General features: G+C 46.8%; 1 protein-coding gene across 3 annotated transcripts in view; it reads right to left on the reverse strand.

Annotated features, from left to right (window-relative positions):
- AFF1 (AF4/FMR2 family member 1) overlaps nucleotides 1-26,422 on the reverse strand; it is a 59,455-nt gene that overhangs the window by 14,717 nt on the left and 18,316 nt on the right. For all 3 annotated transcript variants that reach the window (XM_021396303.1, XM_021396304.1, XM_021396305.1), the window contains 9 exons: nucleotides 19,957-20,077; nucleotides 18,644-19,549; nucleotides 9,398-9,442; nucleotides 8,409-8,495; nucleotides 7,858-7,894; nucleotides 7,415-7,466; nucleotides 2,646-2,700; nucleotides 2,478-2,515; nucleotides 1,834-1,993 (listed from right to left, as the gene is read on the reverse strand). In XM_021396303.1, the coding sequence (XP_021251978.1) occupies nucleotides 1,834-1,993; nucleotides 2,478-2,515; nucleotides 2,646-2,700; nucleotides 7,415-7,466; nucleotides 7,858-7,894; nucleotides 8,409-8,495; nucleotides 9,398-9,442; nucleotides 18,644-19,549; nucleotides 19,957-20,077 (1,501 nt within the window). The remainder of the gene's footprint in view (nucleotides 1-1,833; nucleotides 1,994-2,477; nucleotides 2,516-2,645; nucleotides 2,701-7,414; nucleotides 7,467-7,857; nucleotides 7,895-8,408; nucleotides 8,496-9,397; nucleotides 9,443-18,643; nucleotides 19,550-19,956; nucleotides 20,078-26,422) is intronic.

Consider the following 26,422-nt stretch of genomic DNA (forward strand, 5'->3'; position numbering starts at 1 on the left):
CCCCCTGGTCACACAAGGCATGAGCTATCGCTGAGCTACATCAATCAGATACATCACACGACTAGGAGAAGCCCAACAGATCAAAACACAGGTCTGACAAACTGGGAGGAGAGTTAACCAAACAGCCATAAAAACGGACATCAAAGCTGCAAATTGCAAATCAGGGGCATGATTCTCTGGAGCCAGTTCAGAAAATACCACTTATTTCTCAGCCACAACTCCCTATTCTGAGAACAGCCACAGCACTTCTCAGAAAAAAAGCTCTAGCGCAGGAACGGTCTTCCAGGACTAATTAATCCCTTCTGCAGCGGTTTTCTTCTCCACCCAGACTCAGCCCTTCTTTGTGCTGCAGAACACAGTGACATGTCTTCAGCCACCACGCCAAATAGGAGCCTGGCTTAAAAACAGATTTGGTTTTATCACATAAAATTTTAAAAAAAATCCATTATTGTTTTCAGATACTGACCTCTTCCTTATTTTCATTAGCATTTTCATTTATTAGCCCCTCAGGAGCATTTTGTTGTTAACACTATATAGACCTGGCTAAGGGACTTTGTGAGTTTTGGTTTATCATGTAGGCAGCTATCAGACAGTGGCAGATGTTGCCTCTTTTCTGCACTTATCATTAGCTACCGTGTGCGATCTACACCCTCACAGGGGCGTTCACCCTTTCCAAACACAAAGGATAAGGAGACAATATTAAAAAAAAATACAAACAAGGCAATGTTAACTATATTCCTTAATTTCTTTGCTCTCATATGAAGAATTGGATCTAATAAAAACAAGCCATGTGCACTACCTTGTTCCTTGTGCAAAACGGACCATGAGTTTGTTGAATAAAAAGGGACATAAAATGGTCAGTTCACAATAGCTAGGACTTCACTAGAGTGGAAACAATCTCATAACGTAACACTATAAAGCAGGCGCGATTGGTTGTGAGAAGGCAACATCTTTTTCTCCCATTGCACAAGGCAAAGTCTGTAACTGAACTGCTGAAGTGTGAAGGCAGTTAGATGCACGACGTTAGTGTGGTTCTAAGGTAAAAGAAAGGCAAGAGAGCTACAGAGGGCAGGGGGAAAAAACAACGGAGTTTCTGGGTTCTGTGAGAATCCCTCAGAGCGGCCAGTGAACTGCTTTACATAAGCTGTGGTCCATCAGATCGAACCATGCACGTCCCACTGGCCCCAGAATGTTTTGCAAACCAGAGGACTGCTTTATACCACGGACAGGAACACAGCTGCAGCAGTTTTTTAAAAGCTGCAGGCTCTCAGTTATTATGCAACTTCGAGGCACTGCGCTCTGTTTCCCTGCATTTCCCCATAACAGCCTCAGAATTGCCAGTGCAGCACTATCTGAGCCAAACCCAACAGAAGCGAGGCTAAGCACATTCCTGCCCTTCCTGCAGGTCCTATCCCTTCTGCTGCAATCTGGGAGAAACTGAGTCTGCCGCTCGCATGCAGGAACTGGAGAGGGGCAGCAGCAGCAGCTTCCAGAAAAGCTGCGTCTCCAGAGATGGGCACCAAGCACTGTGGCAAGCTTCAATTCCCACCTGCACTTTGCTTGTGCCACACAGGTGAAGGCATAAATTCTCCAGCAATGCCAGCCAACGATGCCAAAAGAGAAGGGGAGCGCTTCAAGGTTAGGGCACGTAAAAGTCTATTTATGCTATTACTGAGGGCTATTCGGTTGACAAACTCTGGCAGAGAAGCAGAAGGCAAGAGGAGTTTGATGATGCAGCAGAGGTGTCACCGGGACACCCGAAGGATGACGGTATTTCAGGTCTGACAGCAGCGAGTCCACATTAAGCAGCCTCTCCATTTACTTTGCATTCACCTCAGGAGCGGACACTCTCGGAGGGTCGTTGGCTTCACTGTCACTCGAGCTGCTCTCTGTCTCTGAAGAGTCTGAAGAGCTGTCTGAGTCACTGCTGCTCCCTGACTCTGTGCTGCTGGAATGTGCTGATGCCACACTCTCAGGCTGGGACTGCAGGGCACTGCAAGGCCACCAGGAGACAAAATTAGAAAGCAGCGCTCGTGAAGGTTACTTATTATATTGATATGGCAGTATCCCAAAATAAAACTGAAACCCCTTATTTTGGCACTAGGAGGAAAGGTGAGAAGGCCAAAGGAAAACACAGCCACATCCACAGATAAAACGTCAGAATAAAAAACCTCTGGAAATAATAAAACCTTCAACTCTCACTCAGGGCAAAGGGAGAACAGTTGGGGGAGTACAATTCTGGTTCAAAAGCAAAATCCAGCTTGCTTGGATTATTTATTTCTAATTTAAACTTTCTGTAAAGCCCCGCACAACTGAAACCAAAGCTGCACAGCAGCTTCAGGCAGCTACAAACCAAAGCTTGTGTCTAGAACAGAAATAGGAACCAATTCCCATCCACCCCGTGTACACAAAAGCAATGTTCTCCCCCCTCTTCCATGTGATTTGGTCTAGCTAGCAGTTTGGGAACAAACATGTACCTTGGAGGATCAAGTGAAGAAGGTGGCTGTTCAACAACCTGTTTTGTTCAAAAAACAAATGGGAGAGGGGAAGGAAAGGTTAGCTTTAGGAGCTCAGAGCAACGCGACAAGCTGCGATGATTTTATGGGATGTCTGTGTGCAGAGGGGATAAAACATCTAAAACTGACTTGGTCGTCACCACTCTCTTCACTATCACTGAGCTGCAGGTCCTCCTGGAGCACTCTGAAAGACAACCAGAAGAAACACATCAGCCAGGGCAGACACGTTTTCAAGCAGCAGACCCTGAGAGAAGACTTAGCTTGCACTTTCCTAAACAAACAGATCTCCCAAATCCTACTTAACTTCTGGTATGCTCGAGCTGCTAATCCTACAGGTACCAGAAGGAACGACAACGTGACACCCAACCTCGGGGCGCTTTGCACCACGGGGCGAGCACCGTTGGGTGCATACACAGACAGCTGCTGAAGAAGCCCAGTTCTGGTACAGCAAGGGGCAGGTGAGCTCTGGTCTACTGCTGCCAGAGGAGAGAGTGGGATGCTGTGAATGTTTCCAAATGCACAACTGAGTCGTAAGGCCGCAACTGGCAACTGCTGCTTCCAATTTCACCAGTCAGCAGTTGGGTTGAAGGGGAACTCAGGCATTCGCTCAGAACTTTTCCAAGCAGCAGATCCAAGCACTGTAATTCAAAGCAAAGGCTGTACCTTTCCTTCAGACAAAAAGCTACATCATTAATATCAGAGCCAATGGGAATTAAACACAGACAACAAAGAGAGAACAGACTCCAGCAATTATTCTCAAGACTTGTTATGTTGTTGAGTACTTCTGCTTCCTTTCAGGACTAGTAACAATTCCCCTGCTTCCAGCACGTCAGGAGGGAACCCAGCCCCCCTGCATAAAGCCACAGCATGTCAGTTTGTTATTTCCTGCTACTTGCAAACATTCCTGCTCACACAGAAGGAGAAGCACCCGCTTCGTAGGGCACGTCCAGCCCAGCTGGAGCAAGTGGGATGATGAAATCCTACAGGAAACTCCACACCTCTCTACAGCCACATACCCGCAGCAACAGCACATCAGTTCCTAACACGCCTGTGGCCCTGTCCACTCCTTCTGGAAAGGAAGACAAGTCCTTGCCTCCTTCATGCTTGGACCTGGGTGACCTGGAACTGAATATCCACTAATGAAAACACCCCATATCTTCAGTCTCTTTGGAAAACAACATCCTGATGCAGTAGCAGGCTCTATTACCGAATTACATGCTCCCATCTTCCTCCATCACTGCCATCCTTTTTGCTTGCACCATTAAACTGAAGAACTTCATCCATCCAGTTCCATCTCTTACTAGTAATGCTGCCAGGTTAGATGTTTTTTTCTTCTTTTTTTATTTTTTTCCTTGACGGGATTTGTGTGAGGGGCTGTCTCCCTTTTAAATATTACAATTCCAAGTACTTGGTTTGGAAGATGAGAAAATGGGAATGCTTTCCTGCTTGTAAAGAAGTCTTTATTTAATCCTTCTTATATTTTTATTTTATTTACATCTTTGGTTTCCATAGAACCTTGCTAGCTTAGGGTGCATTCTTATTTTGGTACAATGTATCCTTTGGTGCAGTTTCCTTCCAAAGATGCCAGGGCTGGCAGTGCTGGAGACCGACTGCCAATTCTGATGACACAGTAACTCTGTTTGATGCAGTTTATTTTCAAGTTACAAGACTCTCAAAACTCAAGAGTGGATGCTAAGACAAATGTCTGGGTGCCCAAATCCTAAGGGAGAAATTGCATCCTCCTGTCCCCCTCTCCCCTAGCACAGCAGACAAACTACAGACACTACAGCACAATGTGTCACTGCTGTGGTTATTTTTCCAGTTCATAGCTCTGTTGTTGAAACACGTCCATGCAGCTGCTACTGTACAGCTCACAGAAAAAACCTGTCTCAAAAGGCTCCATTTCTGCATGACGCCCGTCTGAGTCAGACTCAGGCTGGGATGCACAGAGCAGGGCAGAACAAAGAAACACCCGAGGTTTCCTGTGCCCACCAGCGGGGCCAGTCCCCCCTGCAGAGACTGCAGCTACCCGCAGCCCCCATTACTTCCAACCCATGCAGAAAAGTCTCTTCATGCTGTGAGGGCTCTGCCTGCTGACAGCCCCGCAGAGCCACGAGCTTTCTTTGCTCAGGCATTTTGACTCTGCCTTCCCTCGGGGCTATCCTCCTCCATCTCCCAGCCTCCAGCTCCTCATTTCTGCACACACCTTCCCTGTGGATACCACCTGGAGCCTCTTCTTGTAGTAAACACCGGAGGGAAGCAATAAGACACCAAGCTGGAAAACAACTCCCTGCATTCCCAGCGTGGTTTTCTGTTTTTTGGGTTGCTTCGCTTCAAGCGTCCTGGACCACAGATGCGTTTGCTTTAGAGGCGAGAGATAATGCAAGGAACCATCACCTAAATAGTCTTTTACATCTGCCTTTTTTGCCTGAGCTTCCGGTAAGTTAAACAGAGAGTGCAAGAGCATTGCAACGACTGAAGTTCCACTTAGGATCAAGGAGGAAGATTGAAACTTGGAATGAGTCATACTTCTGCATGGATAGACAAAGCTAGTTTCCCCAAAACAAGGTTTCAACAAACTGTCAAATAGCCTGGTTAAAGAAAATAAATCTGCTCAAATAATTGTAATGCTTTAATTAGTTCAGCACTTGAAAGATGTCAAGTTTTCACTTGCAGGACCAGCAGCTTATGTGCACACCATCAATCTCTCTGCAAATCTGTTTAAAAAGAGCTCTTTTCACCAGACAAGTGGTGATGAAATCAGTGTGGCTTTGCCAAACAACTCCACTGCAGCAGGGGCTGCTCCCTCCCTGGGACCACCACGCTGGGCTGGCAGCTCCCCATTCCAGCACAGGCAGCTGCAAGCACAGGGGCTGCATCCAACAATGAAAGCCATCTGGGAACCCAGGCTCCTCAGGGAGCTGAATGCTTAATTTGGGTACACAGATGCACAGGGATTTCAGCCGCTAATTAAGAGGCACAAGCGCCATTTCTGTTCAGCCTGCTACGCCGGGTAACACGAGCGATGCCGGGCAGCTGAGCTTTCATACGGTCACGTGGCTTTTGCAGAGCAAAGAAAGCCCTGTTGTGCAGGGAGCAACAAAAAACAAAAAAGAAAGGCTGTAGCAGTTCGAGGGAAAAACGTGAGGTAAGTCCTTGGGCAAATCTTGGTTTGCTCCACTTTGGATGTAAATTACTCTGTTGCTCTGGTTTGAACTGCCTTTGTAGGCAATGAAGCAGGTTAAGTGTGTCCGTGGTACAAGAGAGCTGGCTATGAGATGCCACAAGCATTGCATTCAACAATGGACATAGAATCACAGAATCACAGAATGGCCTGGGTTGAAAAGGACCTCAAAGATCATCTAGCTTCAACCCCCTGCTGAGTGCAGGGTCGCCAACCACTAGACCAGGCTGCCTAGAGCCACATCCAGCCTGGCCTTGAATGCCTCCAGGGACGGGGCATCCACAACCTCCTTGGGCAATCTATTCCAAGACATTAGTGACCGTGGGTTCTCTCCATCCCTCGAGGTGGGAAGGAGTCCCTTCTTCCTAGCCAGCCTCAGAGGGCTTTGGTTTGTCTTCATGCAAAGAAATCCATAAAGGCGAAGACTCAGCGAGATGCTCCCAACAACCAGCAGGAGGAAGCTTCTGGCTGGGCTGACCGCTCAGGTCAGGAAGGCTTCCATGAAGAGCTCAAATGTGAAACCTTGAGATGGAGAGATTCTCTTCCTCTCACTTGTGCCCATCCCAGGTTTTGTTGTTGTTGTTGTTACTGACTTAATTATTCATTACAAAGAAAAGTTTAAAAGGAAATTGGTTTAAGCTTTGTAGTCTGCAGCTTGCAGCCCTCCACCAACACAGCCTGAAGTGCAGTGAGCTCTGTATTATCACCAAACTGACGGGCATTCAGCGGCTGCACACAGACAACTCAGCCTCCTGTTCAAGATGTGGAATGGTTTCTGTTATTCAGGGCTCAGGACCCAACAATGCTGCCATCTGGCCAGCTTAATCCCAAAGGACTGAAAGTCAGCCCGCACAAAACTACTGTCAAGAAATTCCTGTAATTAACCTAATTAGTAGATAACTGCTTTAACCCACCGGAACAGCTCCATGTTATCTTTCTGCTATTACAAATCTTTTCCACTGGCTTAAATAATTGCATTGAAGCAACAGATGCCTCAGCTGGCACTCCTTCCCTGCCTTTGCAAAACTGTGATCAAACTTCTTGAAACAAACTTCTACAAAATCAGATTCAAATTCTGAAGCCTTCCGCTCAGAGGAACCATAGAATGATAGGGAAGAGAAATAACAGAGAAGAAATATGTAAATAATATAAAAAAGGCACAGGAATTTCATATCCACCCTACTTCAGAGCTGAGGTTTTTAGAAACTTTGCATGAAAGGTTTTATTTTTGTTGCTGCTGGTTTTTTGTTTTCATTAAAACAACTGAAGTACAACACCTCTTAGGGAACTTTTCCCTGGGCAGTTGAAGAAAATTAGACCACGGGATCTCTGAAAAACGTCACCTCAAGTTTTCACAAATTCCATCCCATCGCTTCACTAACCCTCACAAACTTCCCAATGCTATGCAAGATGGATCCGATTCAGTTTGTTCCCCTAGGAATCTGTATCAGTTTAACACATTACTAACACACACAGTACGTGATGACATTAAGCAGCCACAAATTAACAGAGCAAAGCCCCTCCACTCGGTGCATTAATAGCTGTGTGGCTGAAGTTTGTTTGTTGTAAATTCACTCCATCGAAATTTTCTGAGAAAAACCAAACTGATAAAACTTTCATCTTCAGAAACATCAAGCAAGCCAAATTTTAATTCTTTACAGATTCTTTCAAGTAACTGCAGAGTAGAGCATGGGAACTGAGTCTGGTTACTTACGATATTGTTGGATGAGAACTAGGCAACGTTTTGGAAGGTGCGTCATACTGCTCTGTAAATCAAAAACGAAGCGGTTGGTTTTGCTTGCCCCATGTGAACCATATTTTACCTTATGGGCTTCGGGTGTCAGATTAGAAAGTCACTCTCTTCCAGGGTGTAATCGTTTGCCAGTGGGATTATTCACCATCCCAAACGGGATTTCCTAACAGAATTCCTAACAGAACACTGTTTGTTCTCTGCTGAACTGCTGCCTTAATTTCCAGGTAAGTAACGAACACAATCTCCAAAGCATTATCTAAATTCCTTAGTATTCAGCCAAGCCCAGGAAACTGTGCTCCTTAATCAAGGCGAACATCTGATATTCTCCCCAGTGTTTAACTTAACACACAAAGCTATCTGCCAGCTCATACATATCACTGTGTGTTATTTGGACTTCTACTTACTGTGGTTCTGTGCTACAGATGTGACGTGCTGCGATTCCTGGAAAGAAAAGACAAAGCAAAAAGTTGAGAATAAAACAAGCAGCTCTCACTTAATAGCTACATATCAGTGATTTCAGTGTGTTATAAAAGCCTGCCTTGCCAAAGTTTGCCTTTGAGCTGCCTATGAGTTTCAGCATGGACAAATTGCCATGTGCTACCGCCATCAGGAATGCGCTGCTGGCGCCTTCATGGTCTGTGCCTTTATGAAGAAATATAGAACATTTTAGCAGAGCTGCCAAATATTTCTGTTTAATGGAGGCATCGAATATTGTTGTTGAAAATAAAGACGAAACCTTTTTTTGTGTTGCAACAGAGACACGATGCTGAACATTTTTCTGCACAGCAGTCACAACTAGAGCCATTGTGCTTTAATTTATCAGGCTTCTACAAAAGAGAAACTCTCCTGTCAGCCTTTATCTATGAAAGGTAGATGAAAATCAGATGGAAGCACGTGCCAGGGCTGAGAAACCCCCCTGATCTATCAAAAGGTCTGGGAAAAGAGGCTGCTTTACCTTTGTTGGAAAGGGGAATTTGGAGGGCTCTGCAGCACTTGGCGTGTGAATAGCTGTCAAGAGAGGCGGCCATGAGTGTGTCATTTCCTGGAAAGAGATGGAGAAAAGCAGAATGCAGTACTTCCACTGATACATACAGGTGAATTTTTAAGCTTAAGACCTGCAAGGCTCTACCCAAAGTCCTTGTGGACACTAGAGATAGTGTGGTGTGGCGAGAAGCCCTCCTTTGGGCAGAGCACCCACCCTAGGGAGAGGGCTCGCCTCCTGCAAGCACACCTGCATAGCCCAAGCTGTACCACACAGTTTGCCTGAGGGCTAGAAAGAAAATGTGTGGGGAACACGTTGTGCAAAGCGCATCTTGTACCTTTGGCAGCAAGTACATCAACCGCAGCATTAAAATCTCTACTGGGCTGGAATTTGCAGATGCCTTTTTTTCATCAAGGCACAATTAAGAAAGCTCAGAAGTGTCTCCAGGTTCCTTATCAATTAGGAATAGCGTAAGGCATGACAATTTATAGGGAAATAAACCCACACTGCTACTCTTGGCTCTACAAGCAGAGTTGGGAGAAATCTAGAGGGACTTTTGTGCACGAATGAGGAGCAGCTTGCATGGATGCTGTGTAGCCACCTGGGCACAGAACTAGCATCCCGAGCCAGCGGGGGGCTCATGGACCCAGCTCTCCATCAGCAGCCCTGGCTCAACCCAGGAGCAGCTCTTCAGCTTCAGGTGACATGTCCCAGGATGCAAGAAGCTGCAGTAGGTGACATGTCCTGGGACGCACCACGCTGCATGACATTACATGCAGGCAGGAAGCCTGGTGCTGCACCTCCAGCTGTATCTGGATTTGGTGGCTTTCCTTCTCTGCAGTGTACCCAAAGACTCACTTCTTCTGGCTGATGAACTGCAGCACAGCAGGGTTTCTGTTCACCTATTTTAATGCGGGAAAAACAGAGTTAAGCACAGAGATCTGGTATTTCAGAGCACCTACCTTCAAAATTTCTTCAACACACTGGCTATCACTGGGCAAGGTTTGCTACAAAAAAAAAGAGCAAAGAAAAATGAGTTTGTTTTTATCAACTGACATAAGACGTGCACTCATCAAATGTTTGCTTACCACTGATTCTATAAACTTCATGGAAATCCATTTAAAAAACACCAGAAAGAAGTTAGAGGCCACCAGAAGGGTCAGCCACTAAGATTCTCTGCATTTCGTGACTTGCCTCCTTATTTCTATGCACCCATATGCACTCAGCCAACAAAGAAATGAAAGCACTAAGCTTCAAAAAGCAAATTAGAAGTGGCCTTTATGTGGAGACATTGTGCACCAGGTCCTTGTGTCCCAGAACACCATAGAATTGAATCACAGAACAGCTTGGATTGGAAGGGATCCCAAGGATCACCAGGTTGCAAGCCCCCTGCCACAGGCACGGCCACCAACCTCCAGATGTGGTACTAGATCAGGTTGCCCAGGACCCCATCCAGCCTGGCCTTGAAAACCTTCAGACACAAGGCATTCACAATGGCTCTTGGGCAGCCTGTGCCAGCACCTCACCACCCTCTTGTGAAAAACCTCCCACTGACATCTAATCTAAATCTTCCCTCTGTTAGTTTAAAACCATTCCCCCTTGTCCTATCACTGTCTACCCATGTAAAAAGTTGATTTCCCTCATGTTCATAAACTCCCTTTAAATATTGGAAGGCCATAATGAGGTCTCCCCACAGCCTTCTCTTCTCCAGACTGAACAAGCCCAGCTTCTTCAGCTCATCTTCACAGGAGAGGTGCTCCAGCTCTTGGATCATCTTTGTGCTCCTCTTCTGGACCCTCTCCAACAGCTCCACACCTTTCCTGTACTGGGGGCCCCAGACCTGGAGGCAGTACTCCAGGTGGGACCTCATCAGGGCAGAGTAGAGAGGGACAATCCCTTCCCTTTCCCAGCTAGCCACCCCTCTGTTGATGCAGCCCAGGATACCATTGGCCTTCTGGCTGTAAGAGCACACTGCTGGCTCACATTAAGTTTTTCACCTACCAGGACCCCTAAGTCCTTCTCAGCAAGGCTACTCTCAAGAAGTTCTTCACCCAGTCTGTGTACGTATCTGGGATTCCCTCAAACCAAGTGCAAAACCTTGCACTTTGCTTTCTTGAACCTCATTAGGTTCACATGGGCCCACCTGTCAAGTTTATCTAGGTCCCTCTGGATGGCATCCCTTCCTTCTGCCCTTCAATATTATAACTGCAAAGGCAATACAGCTGTAATGCTGCACTTCAGAATAGCACCTTGGAGCCACCACCATTCACTATGCTTCTTTGTTTCCTGACTTTACCACTACAACCCCTAGCAGAAAAGTTCACCAATATTAATGCCTAAAAAATACCATTGGGTTCCCACCTAGAGCTGCTTCTCGATTAATATTGTATTTTAATACAAATATTTACCCTCACATTTATTTTTGCCTGACAACCACACAGGCTTTCACCACATGAATGCAGTGAAGAACACCAGACACCAGGGTTGTACTCCAAGGATGCTCTCATGTTCTGCGTCACAAAACAGGCTGGAATGCATCCATCAGGCTACCAGCAGAGCCTGCTCTGGAAGCCTGCGCGATTTTGCAGAACACAAAGGGAAAGCACTGCTATCACAACTCCAGCAGTAGAAAAAAGACCACTGCAAACCACGGGAGAACAGACGGCACATAGGAACCACTGCTGCTGGCAAGAAGCAAAGAAAAGCAACCAGGCTGCAGCAAGTAAAAGGAGCACAGGAAGGCTGCTAACACATGATTTTCCTCTCATCCCTTTCAAGCTGAGGAATTGTTATTGAGGGGTTTTGTTATTTACATTTTTATAAGTTCATACAAAATTACTGGAGTTTTTAAGAAGAAAAATAAAGAATTTGACCTAAAAGCTGCCGAGATGATTAAGTCTTTGCACTATTTCCTATAAGCTACGAATTAAGTTGTAGCAAAATCAAAGATTGCACAGAGACTGAGAAATGAGCTGGATTTTAAGGATGCAACCACCCCTTTCCCAGCTGCAGGATGGGAATACTTGCATAGATCGACGTTTTCCTCGATGCTACTCATCTACAGAGCCCAAAATCATTTATGTGAGGTACTGCCCACTGCAGTGCTCCAGGAGCAGTTTGCATATGGCTTGCCTGCAATCCCAGCATCTTGCACCCCCATGCTCAGCGCACAACACCCAGCAGTACTCCTGCATGAGGCACTCTTTGTGCCTGGAGGAAATAAAAGGTTCTTTAAAGATGTTATGTGCTTTTCTCACTCAGAGATGGGGTCTTCTTCCTAAAGCAAAATCACACGGAGTCATGCAGTGTCAGCGTGTACTCTGCAAAATTTCATTCACAGTCATGGGTAGGAATGTTCTATTGGGGTTAATACACACATATGCCAAAGTATTGTATCAATTACAACAAGGCTATACCAAAATGACCAGATGTTGTAACTGAATAAAGAAGCACCACGAGTTTGGAAATACAAATCATGGGGTACATATTTCAAAAGATTTCAATTTCTTAGTAGACTCAGCTCTAATTGCTAATATAATTCAATCATTTAAGAGCATGTTTTGTTCAGAGTCTGCGCGAATTAGGCTCTTAAAAGCAAATAAATTCTTTGCAAATAAATTCTACTCACTAAGACCAAATCCAAGCGTAGCAAATTTTTAATTCTTTTTTTAAAAAAGTCTGTCCATTAAGATATTTGTTACCAATAGCAGTGAGTACAAAGGATGCTCTGCAGTACCCAAGTGAAGTACTTTCAGAACTTAAGCACTGAGCACCACTTTGAGAACAGAGCACAGGCTTCCCAGACCTCCTCTCTTCGCCATCCCATTCCTGGCCACTCCTGTTTATCTGAGAACACTCAGTACCAGAGTCACAAGCCCCTGGGGCACTCACAGGAGGAAGCAGCTTCCAGGTCACACAGGAGCTGCAGCTGTTGAGCAGGCTGACTTCTGATGTCAACATTATTTTAGCACTAGCGTGGTTTCCCTTGCATGACAACAGTAATTTCGAATGCATGTTTCCTTCACAAACCCTCTGCTGTCAGCTTGAGAAATTATTTGACTGTCAATTCTGATCTTCATCTGAGTTCAGTGAGGAGGCAAGAGAACAGAACTGTACTTGTTAGGATCACTCTTAACTGTGAAGGCCTAGGTACTATTTTTAAACCTTAAGGAAAACATAAGATATATTTCCAAGTGCTTCCAAGCCAAGGAATGCAACCTGGGGGAAAAGAACAGCAGGACAGCCTTTTGCTTGTAAAGGCAACTTTCACTATTGTCTTACAACTGACCTAAATGCAAACAGAGTAGCTCTAGATTTGATGCTCTGGAAGTGAGAGAGCAGAGTGCTTTACGAGTAGCTGTGTCACCGTAAGTCACACACACACATCGATGCAAGGCAGTGTCCCTGGGCTGGATATCAGACACGTGCCATAACTCAGGGCTGCAGCCAGACGTGCCCAGCCACTCTTCCTTAAACATCCTGCTACAAAACCACTGTTTACGTCACTCATTGTTAACTTCCAGCTGTAAAAGTGGTGCCAAAGGCCCTGCTCCTGGGGTCTGGTATCATGATGTGACTGAACACGCACACCGACCGCCGTGTTTATCCCTGCTGCCAACAGCTGTGTCCCTGGCGAAGTTTTCTGCCCCTGTCCTGCTTGTGGCCATACAACCACATGGAAGAGCTCTCCCATTAAAATGCTGTTAGTGCAGAAACGGATTTTCTAAACTTAGCTCTTCAGATAAAGAAAAAGCATTGCTATGCTGTTGCTACTCATTCTAAACTCGAGCAGCCAAAGAGGAAGAATGATTGCCTGAAAAGTTGAAATACCCAATTAGGTACTAATTTATTGCTGGAGTAATAAATGTTCGTCATGAAGATGATGAAAACTGGCTGCAAAAGCTTGGGAGGGAGGGAGATACTGTGGATAATTCAGTCAAGTACCTCTTTGGAACTCAGTCAGAATGAAACAGGAGACCTGACACTCTGAAGCACAGAACACCATGCTGCATGGTACAGCACAGCAAGAACACCACTACTTTCTGGATGTTATTTCAGAAATTAACACACTGGTAGAGTCACGCTTTGGAAACAGTGCAGCACGCCCTCCCGGGTAATACCAGCATGATGCTACGGGGTTGTCCCAGATGCTCTCTGAAGTCACTCATCAGTGACCACGCTCATCACAAACCGGAGAGCTGCCTCACACTTTGGTGTAGCCACATCCTGCTGCTGCATAGGGCAAAGGCACAAGAACTGCTGTGATGCCAGGAGGTAAGAGCACTGCCAGCAGGCTGCTAAAGCACGCATCATTGGGCCCACACAGGAGACACCCACGGAGCATCCCTGAGCTACAAAATGCCCTTCACCTGAGTTCACCGGAATCCACAAAGAGAATTAAAACGTGAAGCGTGATAACCACCTCCCTCCACTTCCACAGCATTAGGAATCACAGCAAAACCAGAAAGCTGCTCAGAGCAGTGTTAGGAGAGTATTAAGGTGATGCCCAACGTAGAAAAAGGAATCTGGAAGAAAATGCATCTCTTGAATAAGATACCAGAGGAATACCATCAAAGTACTTCAGGGGCTCACACCAGGCCAATTCCCTCTCCCCAGCAGCACTGGGGACAGCAGGCTGACCCCTGCCTGCCCCCTGGGCCCCATGCCAGCACTGCATGGCACATCTCCCTTGTCTCATGGTGAGCTCTCTGCCCCCAACAGCCCCACAGGGGTGCAGGTGGGGTGCCCGCAGTCCCAGTCCCCAGCCAGAAGTGAGGTCGCTGTAGCCACCAGCTCAGCACTTACCTCCGTCAGCATCGCTCACTGCCTTCCTACATGGCATGGCAAGGGACATTTCCTGTTTTCACACATCCCCCCATCAGCCCTGATCCGTGTCAGGAGGTTACAGCGTCTTTTGTGCTGGCAGTGGCCGTGCCAGGAAAGAACTTTTAATCTCTTTCCTCGCGCCGAGCTGCGAGCGCCGTGACGCTCCCAGGTACAGCTCCCTTGGCTCCTCTCCGAAAAACGCTCTCTCAAGTGCACGGTTGCTTAGCAATATTTGCCTTCCCCCTGTACGGTTCAAACTGGCAACTTCTGTCCTTTTGGTACTTTGCACCAGTGCAAGAAACGGTGTGGAGAGTTCTGAAATCCACATCAGGTTGGCAGAAGGTGTTCCGCGTCAGCTGCCGCAGCTGCTTTGCTGTGGTGCTGCTGGTTTGTTTCCAGCCTGGGTCAAACACATCGCTTCTTCCAACGGGGAGGCACACAAGGGAAAAATGTCTTTTGCCTCCAGTGGGACTCATCTATTAAATCAAGTACAACGAGTCGCTTTTTCTGTTTACATTACTCTATCTGCAGGCTTTGGCTTGGTTGAAAAAAAAACACCAAAAGAAACAAAATAATGCTGCCACGTAATTTTCCCCTGTCCTCCGGGATTGGGTTTGATTCCTCCTAAGATACTGTGTGTGCAGCAGGTGAGAGAAAACAAAGGATTCCACAAACTCTCAGTGCACCCAAAGCACAGAAGCTGCCCACAACCCTGCACCCAAACTCTGTCAGACTCAAAGTGCTTGCAGCTGCCTGGAGAATGCTGGCTGGGATCAGTGCCTCTCACGGACCAGCAGTACAGCTGGGGATGCTTGACCACGCCAGGAGAAAAAAGAAACACATTTCACGTGAGATTAGAAAGAGCAGTACCTGCTTTCATCTCAGACAGCCACACAGGGCTGTGAAGAAGGCATGGGATCATAGCAGTGAGCAGAGTCCCGTGGTTCCCTCTTCCAAAGATGTGGTGCACACCTTCAAGGACCGCAAGGTCCACGGTGCCCAGCACAAGGTAGTGGTGACACCAAACTTCCACTCCTTCTAACCAAGCTGTAATAAATCCCAATGATGCAAACTCCCCCCAAGCTTCGAAGAGACACTTGTAGCGGGATGGCTGCTCATACGATTCTTCAATACATAAGAAATTGAAGTCATCTCTCGTTGGCTGTGAACCCACGTTGCCAGAAGACCCGGCTGTCACAAGCTCTCAGCCTTCCCATATCACCCTTTTTCACATTATTGCTTAGAACATCGTGCAGCGATGCTCACACGAGCAACACAGAGCTCCTCTCATTATAAGCCCCACACCTGCATGCAAGGAACCCAAGCTGTACTTTCACCTGTTGCTTTTCCCCACAGCAATTCCCTCTCTGAGATGCTGCTATGCAGCCACCGCTGCAGTCCCCGTGCCCCAGCAGCCGGCAGCTCATTTCCCCTTGCAGGCCTTCTGCCCTAACGAGCTGCCTGGCAAAACACAGCAGCTAATGCAGCTGCAGTGCTCGGCCGCAGTTAGCTATGGCTATTTCCATTCCCACAGCAGTTTTTTAATAGGTAGTTCTATGCAATCTGCTCCCTTCACTGAATTGTTGCTTTCCTAAAGTTGCAATCAAAGCAGCTGCAATCGGTCCGCAAAGGCACAAGCAATGACAGCAACGGTTAATCCTTTCAAGCAAGATGGGACTCGTCTCCTAGAGCCAAAAAAAATCCTTCAGAGGTAGGATATGGGCACACAGCCCATAATATCAGAGTTCTAATCCCCTTTTGAGTCATGCCAATGTAAGGGTTCCAACCAGGGAAACTGAAGAAGCCATGTTGCTCGCGACACTTGATCGTAACTCCAGGTTCCCAGCAAGAGCTAACACTTCCTATTAGACAACGCGCTTTAACTGGGAGAGACTGAGCACATGTCCCACTCCACACAGCGCTACTGCCTACGGCTAACGGATCCTGGCCAAGTGCCCAGGAGAAACGTGGAAAGTGAAGTTGTCTTCACGTTAGCTTTGTGCCATATACACACTTCTCCGCTTTCTGTGGGACAGCTGGAGCTTTACTGAGCTGCTTATCAGCCTTACTGCTTTCTCAGAGCACTGCTTCGTGCTCTAGAGCACACTAATAACACCACGCTTTGAGGATAGACTTCATTTCATTTTGATCCCACTTTCTCAGCACTGCATCTGAATGTACTCACTCACCTTCTGAAAACTGTGTGCATTAGTCCACATTGCACAGATGGAGGTTTGGAGATTTTAATCATAACCACAACTGCAGGATATGCATTTTACTGCTTAACTAGGGCATTCCTTCCTCCCAGGGCCTTAAGTGAACATTGAGAATCCAGGAGTAACAACTGTCATTAATGTTTGATCTGTTGTTTTGTAGTCGTGCGTCAACAAAAAGACAAATTTATGCAATGCCTGTGAAGCAAGGAAACCCTTTCAAATCCCATCCAACACCTCTGACCATGAAGTGGGTAGTGGGGAAACACTTAACTTCACGGTGCAAAACAACAAACAAACAAAAGCAAACAAAAAGAACCAAAAAGAGGGGAGAGAAATCAATCTCATCTGTTAAATGAGTTGCTTCTTTCCACTGTGGAGGTGGAAGAGTCATCCCATGACGTCTCATTATAAGGGACAAAAGGAGCTACCTACTATCAATAATAAAACTGTCAGGAAAAAAGAAGCCCGATCTTCCCCAAGCACTAAGTGCTGCACATTTGTTTAGACTCTATGCTCTTAGTAATGCTTCAGGATTCATCAACTCTCTCTCAAAGCAGCCTCGCAGATTTCCTGGCCTTACCGTCAAACCTATTTCCTTTCAGACACCGCTGCCTTTGTAAACGGAAGTAATAGGAAGGGGACAATGTCTGAACTTGAAGTTTTTTTATTCAGAGAAGAGGGGAAATACTGTTGAGTTTCCGTATGCAACTGCAAAGTGAGTCACTGCTGTTATCTGCTGTGGATTCACCCGCTCCGCAGTGGATCTGCTGGTCTGCTCAGACAGGAAGGCTGAACTCCTCAGTGCTGCTAGGAGCGGGAGCTGCCCATAATGAATCCACAGCTGCAGGTGATAGATGCCTTTGAAATTCAATTAACCACAAAACACATGCGAGAAGATGCAGCTTTCCTAAACAACGTCAAGGGAGATCACAGGGAAGAAGCTGTTTTCTGAAAGCAAACAGCCCACCCTCTCACCCCCACTACCCATCTCACACCGCACATCCAGCACAGAGCTTATCCAAGTACTCAACCACGTAATTTAAATTGGAATTAGGGTTTTGTCTAGCACGGAATCATTTCCTGCATTAGTTTCAATTCCCTTTCTATCGTGCTCTTCCCAGGCCACAGACCCAACAGCACTCCCGCCCCTGGAGGGTGTAGGATTTCTGACACACACTGAGCTTCAGAGGTATGTGCTTAATAGAAAGTCAGTGGAAAGAAGTGTCATTCAGCGGACAGCATCATCGCCACCGATGCCTTGTCTCAGCTCAGATTAATGCAGATGCACACACAAGACAACACAAAGATCATGCAGATGTGAAAAAAGATAAGACGGATGTAGAAATGGAGCCAAGAGAGCTGGGAGAGAACAAGGAAGTCACATTTCTGATAAATAAGCATTTTTTTTCTCAGAAGAAAACAAAAAACACAAAAAACAGGCTTTACGAGTACAGTTATAAAGCGCATTTCTGCTTTTGACTTTTGGGTAATGAAGAATGGGTAATGAAGAAGATAAGACTCCACATTGCTTTACTATCCCCCTAGAGTAAAACATCTGGTCAAGCAAATAATGAACTTCAGACCGCACTGCTCTTCCCATTCTGAGTTACGTTACGTTACGCCAAATCAACACTGAAGCAAATACCGTCTCTCAGCATGAAACTATTTTCACAACTTCTTGACAATGTTACATTACCAGCTTCCTGTTTTTCCACAAGAAATTGCCTACAGCTATTCGCAGCTGACCAAAACATCTTCCAACACCCTTTACCAGGAAAAGCAGATGGCATACACCCTATCCTTTTTTATTAGAAAGGCAAAATGCAATTCTAGAAGTGTCTCCACAGGTCTCCTCACCCAAACAGCTCAGAAATCAGCACGAGGAGATCCACATGCCATAGGAAAAGCATAAGGATGAGCACAGTAAAGCTCCCCAAAATGCACACAACAATGCTGTTTTATAAAACATGACATACAAGCAGAGGAGGTATCCCTCTTCCTTGTCCCATCCAGGAGAAAACCAAGGAGACTTCTACCTCAAAATGCACCTTCTAGACATGATAACGTGCACAGCCATCAGAGCTCTGGTAGCCTCTGTTCTTCAATGCCATGCTTTCCCACAGCTGAACCTTGCCAGCAACAAAGTCCTCTGACAATTGCACTCACCTCAGTAGGCTCAGAAGAGATCTTCAATTTGGATAGCTTGGCCTTGGTGTTTGCTTTCAAATCTGAGATGCTTTCATATGGTTCACCATGGTATTCCTCCAGGAGAGGCTTGAGATCCGGTGATTCCACTGGTGCCTGCTCTTGGCCATCCATTGGTCTGACATAGGCAGTTGGTTTCTGCTGCATTGCACTGGTTTTTGATGGCAAAGGTGGGGGAAAGGTTTGAGAGGAAGGCTGAGTGGTGCCAGCCGAGATAACGGCTGAGTTGTCCTGACTTTTACTCTCCCGTGAACCTGCCGCTCGGTCCTGAGGTGATTGAGCGTAGGTCGGCCCACGACATTTGCTGCTGTTCTGTGACCTGGAATTAGTGTGCTGGATGGAATGTAGAGGTGACAGGGGTGCCACTGGAGAAGACAAAGATGGCAGCAACGGGGAAAGCTCCAAAAGAGTGGCCTGTGGCTCAGGAGCATGACCTCCACCAGCAGGACGCCTGTCAGTTCTGTTGTGGTGAGAACCGGCACGACTGTCCGGCCTGCCACGCTTTTGTTCCTGACCTTGGCTCCAGCTGCTGGACAAGCTGTGACTCTTGGCGTGCCAGCCTGGAGCTGGTCCTGTTCCTGGTTGTGTCTTTTGGTGGGGAGCGTAGTGGCCCGGACGGGGAGGAGCACTGACCGGAGGTCCCATGTGTGGATAGCGAGTTGCATGGTGGAATGAAGACGGTAACGCACGGCTGGTCTTTTCAGGGAAGGATGGGCGATCGGGCTTTCTCTGTGGGATCTGAGGAACGTCGCTCTCTGGTATCCCTACGAGATTCTGATGGCATCTGTCATTAATGAGATCCTGCATGTCATCGTAATTGCCCAGCATGTTCTGAATACGGCTTGACAATTCATCCTCTTTATTAGTCTGAAACAGAAGAACAGAGTGGGAAATGTGAAAAGCACAGAAAGAAACAATCCCATAGATCCAGCTCAAGAAGAGACACCCTTTGGGATCTTATTTTAATCACCACAAGTTAAGCCATCAAGGTCATCTTGTTTCTGCAGGCAGTCTCTGCAAAGCAAATCGGGCTGCTCTTATCAGTATTACTCCCTGAAGCAGACGCTGAAGGCACACCTGTTTTCAACCACAGCTGCAGAGAGATGTGTAGCCAAGCCGCTCGTGAGAACTCTCCCACCAACTCCCAGGCTCCAGGAGGCCCCCAAATGAACACGCCCAACTCAAAGTCCACACTGCATGTTACCACCTGTGGAATTTTAAGCGTGCACACTATTATCCCAAGTTAAGCAGATGAGACCAGCCCCCACCACTACCTTGTACGGCTCAGGAAAGAGTGGGGTGTTCTCAGGGAACTTGTCTTTCTCCTGCAGAGCCTCCTGATTCCGCCTCTGTCTCTCTTGAATACGCAGCAAGTTTCTGTCCTCATTGTACAAGCTTTAGGAAAGAGAGAATGAAAGAGTGGTTAACGTTTCACAGCAGCGTTATCAACAGGTATCTGCTTTGTGCAGAACCCTTTGTTTTCAGACAACTACATCCAGCGCGGCATGTTGAAATGCACAGGTTGGTTACAGGCAATAAATTGTCCATGTCTGGTATTTGCCATACTGCAATGCAATGTAACATACAACATACAGCATGCATCCTTCTCACAGATTTCTACTGCCAACACCATTTATCAAGAAAGGTGGGAAGAAGGAAAATAATCATCCATTTAATGGTGAAAAACAATTTGAGAAGTACTACTCAATACTTCAGTTCTTCACTTGGGAGAAAAATCAATTTCAGAGTTTGAACTTTACTGACTCTAGAAACTGGCTTGAGAACCACTTGGGTACTCACTGCTTACTCAGGAAACCATGTAGTTGCATTCAAAGCCACCGCATAGCCATGTTTAAAAAGAGGGTCTCACGAATTTGGAAAGCCCGAAGCAGGAGCACTCCGTTCTTCCTGAGCCACAAACACACCCCTCTCACTTAATCAGCGTTACATCAAAACAGCAATAAAGCTGCCTCACACACACAACAGGAAGACTCCATGGAAAACCAGACACTGTAAGCTGAAGCTCCGCTGTGAGGCACCACTGCAAAACAAGGGGATCCACTGTTGTAACATTTATGGACACTTGGGAAGAAAAAGCACATTGGCAGAGTATACAGACACAGACATTTCTCTTCTCCTTCACCACCATGCTGCCTCCTGCATGCAGGCAGCTCCTGAGTTATTCTTAGTTTGACTTCTGAAGTGTCCCAGTCTGGCAGGGAATCAGCACATCTTACCCACGGCGATGCCTCCTCAGCCATCACACACTGTCAGCTACTCAAAGTTCAGTTGTCCCTAGAGAAGAGGTCTGAATGCCACACTATGGTTTTCCTGACTCCAAGAGAGCTCTGAAAATGACACTGCCAAGTGGCAAATTTCCATAAATGGAACTGCAGCAAGGAGGTACTTATGCTACTGAGACAGATAAACATATTCAGGGGTTAAACTATGCACATTTAAAATAGTTTCCAACTTTGCAAGAGCTGGATCGTTTCCAAACACGGCAAAACCAGAAGTTTCCAGTAAGCACTATGTACCTCACTTCTGGAAACAACGCGAGTTAAAAAATAAAAAGGAATCACACATCACTGGTTCGGTAAACATACAACCCATCTGCTAAAAACAATATGCAAGAGAAACATTTCCACTGGGCATCTGACGGCATCTCACATGTAAAAAATGTCATACGTATTGTCAGTTTGTTGCACAGTTGCCTTGTGTGTGATGGCAGATGTGCAGAAGACAACAAATTAGGAGGAGTGATAAGGGGAGGTGGAAGAAATTGTGGCTACACCCACCACTCGAAATTGTGTGCAAGTGTTCTCTTAAATGAATGCACTTTGTGTTGACAATATTTTCTAAACATTTCTGTCTGAGTTATCTGGAAAATTTTTACTGAATGAAGCATCACCTTCCAAACATTCCAGGAAGTAAAAAAAGATTCTGTAAATATCCTTTATATAAACTTACAGAAATTCCCTTTAGAGCAAACATGGAAAAGCCCCAGAAGATGATCTAACAGCTAAGACATTCTCCGTTAGCACAAAGTGGACCTCTGAAACCTCCCCTGTACACATCGTGAGATTACGGCCACGTTTTGGGACACGGACACCAACTGCAGAGCACATTTGTTAGATGAGCAGGACTTCACCTGGAGCAGACCCTCTTTCCCCCTGGCCCCCAGCTCACTTCCCACGTGGTTGCAGAAGGCAATGCAATGGGGAGGTCGGACATCTTGCCCCACATTTGCCGGCTTCCCCTGCAGGTTGCATAGCTCTCCTGCAAGAAGAGCTCTCTTTGGACTCACCAGCACCTTCACTGCCCTAACTTTTGCCTGTGGAAGCCGGCACCGAGAACTGGAGACTACTGACAGTGCTCAGCTCCACAACAAAGATCCAACAGGAACACGCATGCAGAGCCAGCTTCCTGCAGATCCCTGAGTCCCTCTCCATCCCATCCACACCAGTGGCAAGAAATACAGTTACAATGACCTCCTCCTCCCGGCGATCCAAGCAGAGATTTGCTGCCACAATCAGACCTGGAAGCGTTTGCACACAATGCACGTTCACTCATTTTGGCCATGTGCCACATAGTTCTGTTTCATCACACGCATACCTCCCAGGGAAAGCAGCGGAGGCACCTTTTGGACATAATCCCATCTCAGGCTGCTATGGGCTTTCTAAACTAGGTTTCTTCACCACCTCCTTCAACAGCAGCTGTTCTCCCAGCCAAGCTTTCCTCTGGCAGCTCTCAGCCATCGTTTTCATCACCGCACAGGCAGCACATAGAGGAAATTAGCAAACGTAAAGGGTATCTGCTTTTTTGCAATTTGACAGCATTACACAGAGCTAAGCTCCTTCCCTCTCTTCATGTCTCCAGATACACATTTTGATTCAGGCTGCCCTGTGGCTATTTCTGTCTGGGTTCACAAGTAAATACCAAGCACTCCGTCATTCACATGCTTGGTTTTGTTTGTTTTCTCCCAGTACTTACTGAACTACTGACAGCGTTGGCTGGCATAGAGGATACACAGATACCGCACTAGCTCTCCCCAAGCAGATTTTGCTGATAAACTTTAGAGATTGCCTCTGCTCCTCAGATCCAGGCCTCCTGCAGACGGGTGACGGCCTCCTGTGGCAGCTCAGCACTGAGAAAGAGCTGTTTAAAATATGCACCTAAACAAGACAAAAGCAGCAGCAGACGCTAAATCTCGTTTTACCTCCCCAGGTGAGAGATTGCTCACCTCTTTTGCCTGGGCAGGAAGACGGAAGAGCCACAAAGTCGAACGAACGCCTCTTGGGGAGCGCTTTCGTGACTGAAAGACTAATTCCTCTCCTCCCAGCAGGCCCGCTCCCGACCACAACAATCTCAGTTACCTTTAAAAGCCTCTAAGGTCACTATTAGAGCACAAAACATCTCTTTACCATCTGTTTTATTGTTCGGTGAGGTACCTGCAGCAGAACTTGAGAACCTGAGATGGAAAGAACAAAAGATCACACCACTATCAACAGCAAATCAAGAGTGAAAAGAGTGATAATCCCTGAACACCAGCATGAGTGCGTGCATATTTCCCTGGCTGACAGATCGCTGAGATGCTGAATCACTTCACAGCTGGGCTCTGCTGCAGAGCAAACAAGTGGAAATTCTGACCAAATTATGTTCCGAATTGCAGAGGAGGGTGAGCCAAACCCACTGAAAAAGGCAAAAATATTCTTATCGGCTTCAAGGAGCTTCATGTCAGGCAATGGGAGAGCATTCTTCAGCTATGCAAAACAGAACTGACCTTGGGTACACGCAAGCAAAGCATCCTCCACTTGGATGCTGCACATCAGCTCACAAGGGTCAGCTTCAGTGCTTTGCCAATGAAAAAAAGAGAAAAACAAAAGCAACAAACCTGAAAAACTCAACTGTTTCGAGTTCCCGAACATTAATTGCAAATTAAAGCACTAGCAGCACATCACTACTTGCACCACAAGTGTGTTTCATCCTCCTTACCACAAGCTCTCCTGGCAATAACACTACATCTATTAAGATAAAATAGAGTGTGCGTACACATACATATGGGAGCAAAAACTGATGGGAAAAGATGCAGAGGAACATCAGTGTGGGATACTGAAAACACCAGCTAAACCCCCGAGGGCTTTTTCTGTTTGTCCACCCAGAAAGATGGCACAGTTTGTCCTTTACATCATGCCCTGTCGTAAGTATCTCACAAGTTCTCGGCTTAGAGCAGGAGAAGCAGAACACTCACAAGCAGTTTAACAGCAGCAATTACAAAAAAAAAAAACACAAACCAAGCCACAAAGCATGACCTTGCAAAATGTTTTCTACCCAAGCCCTGTGCTGTGTCCCCCGCGGATTACGGATATCCTTCTATTTCTGGGCTGGCAAGCATCCAGATTCAGAGCAATCAAGCTGTTTTCCTCAGAGCTTCCGATTACATTCAAACAAAAGGAAAACTCAACACACTTGTAACTTGCATCTCTTGCAGCTGTAATATTTACCAAAACACAACTCTTCTCTATCTGCATCCCAACACCGAGCGCAGCACACTTTGCATGCTGCCTACTGCAGCAGCAAGCCCTCTTAAGACCTTTTCTTTCCCTGAACCCTTCCTTGACCCCCAGCTCGCTTCCCAGCAATAAATTCCTTTTACAAAGCATGTGAAGAGGAGAGGAGGAGGGACGCAGGAGGGAAGGGTGCAGTGATTCGCCATGATGCCTGCTCTTGTGGCTCTGAAAGCAGAGAGATGGGCCACTGCTGCAGGGCTAGTAGGCACGGGGCTTGCAAGTCAAGGCCCTGGGCATAGTGTCAGTCCTGCTCTGTTTCTCCTGACTGCTCCGTGTCACAGCAGTGACTCCCAGCTGACAGCCATCCATCACCTCTGCAGCTCTGTGTGCCTGTCAAGGAACCTCCTCCAGCCCCAGCCTCGCTTTGCAACAGCTGGTGGATCGATTTGCCTTTGGAGTTTTGACCTCTGCAACAAGCAAGCATGCGCATAGATCTCCTGTCCTCACCACAGAAAATGAAGCAAAACAAAAAACAAAAACAAAAAAACAACCCAAACCCCAAATCGTGCTTTGCTCCAGGCAGAAATGGCCAAAAGCTGTATGCTGCCCGCACTGCAGGGTGCAGAGGCCTCTGCCCAACAGCAGAACTGGGGTCTGTAACAGAAGCCATGAAGATGCCAGCGTGCTCCCAAGCTGTTCTCAGAGCCATCACTGTCTCTAATGCAGGTTCAAATGCTGGCGTGTGACTATGAGGCCCATGACACCATTTTCAGAAAATAGCCTGCCGTGGACAGAGAGCTGCCTCTCCTCCTGTCCTGGGTGCTCTCTGCATGAAAACAAAATGAAACTAAAAATGTGTATTTGCTTTATTTGTAATCAGATCTGCTACTGGCCCCAAAAGGAATGACTCCAGCAGCAGGGAAGGGGGTGGGGAAAGGCTAAAAGCAAACACAAGTGACGCTTGCTTCCCTCCGAACATGCAGAACCTCTTCCTCCAAAACATTAAGAGGGAACATTTCCTTTTAGTACAACTGCAGGAAAACATTAATTTATCCAAGTCATTTTGTCATTAAGACAGGCTCTCTTCTGTGATGAGAAGCTGCTGATCAACATTTCCCAAGAGCAAGGGACACGTTCGTGTTTAACTTGGAAAGAAATGCGGACAAAGGCACGGCACAGAACACCACCACGCATGGCCCAGGCAGCTCGCCCCACGAGGTGGAGACACGCAGATCAAAGACAGACATCAAATTCACACTGAACAGCATCCAGCGTGCCTCATCCCAGCCCTCCCTTCCTCTCCTTTATGGAAATGCTGCCACGTTGTGACTTGCTGGACATTATTAAGCTCCTTCTCACATCATCAAACACTGTTTCACAGCACATACACAGTTTGAGCAGAAACAAACGATAAGAGGAAAACACGTGGCAGCAGCGCAACAGATGGCACAGTCAGTCAATTATTTTCCACATCAGCACCATCAACACCGAGTAAAAGATGGAGGCCTCGCAGCCCATCCGCACATCCAGAAGTGTTTATACTGTCTCCACTTAGTTGTCTTTGTTAAGAGCACTTAACCAAGCTGCTGCCTCCTAGGAACCCCAGTACGCTGACGTTAACAGAACGCTGCCAGGAAAGGCGTTAACTAGAAGCTACGCAGGGAACACGAAAGCTGCCATTCTCCATCTAAATGCAAATACACCAGGAGGGCTTCTAGGAAGGTGTGCATGTGTGAAGAGTAATTACAAGGAGAGCAGCAAGGCGTCGGAACTATGATAGATCTAAGACTGTGTTTGATCTGGATGCGCAGGCAAAGGAGGAAATGTGAAAAATGTAAATCACCGGGTAGCACCGATGAAAAATCCTGCCCACCTTGTCACTTAGAGACATTGCTCTGCGTACAGCAGCCTAACTCATCAGGCTCCGGACTTCCCCAAGCCAAGCATGCGGTCCGACCGCCTTCCAGCCCCGCAGGCACTTCTGCCTTCCTGGGTAGGTGAGGGAAGGAGAGGAAAATGCAAGCAGGCAAGAGGAGCCCGTGCCTCTAGTCACTCCAGCGACAAGGATCTTCCTTCCTGTGGCCCCGCATCGCCTGGCTGCTTCTGAGCCCTTGTGTCAGACACTGCGCAGGCTCACAAGCTTTTCAGTAAGGCTTCTTGGAGCACCTCCGGCTTCTCGCTCTCACTTCACAAGCACAAAACAAAGCAATGCCTTTTTGCAGAAGAGCAT

The sequence above is a fragment of the Numida meleagris genome, chromosome 4, assembly GCF_002078875.1.
Source record: "Numida meleagris isolate 19003 breed g44 Domestic line chromosome 4, NumMel1.0, whole genome shotgun sequence".
In the NCBI taxonomy this organism is placed as follows: domain Eukaryota; kingdom Metazoa; phylum Chordata; class Aves; order Galliformes; family Numididae; genus Numida; species Numida meleagris.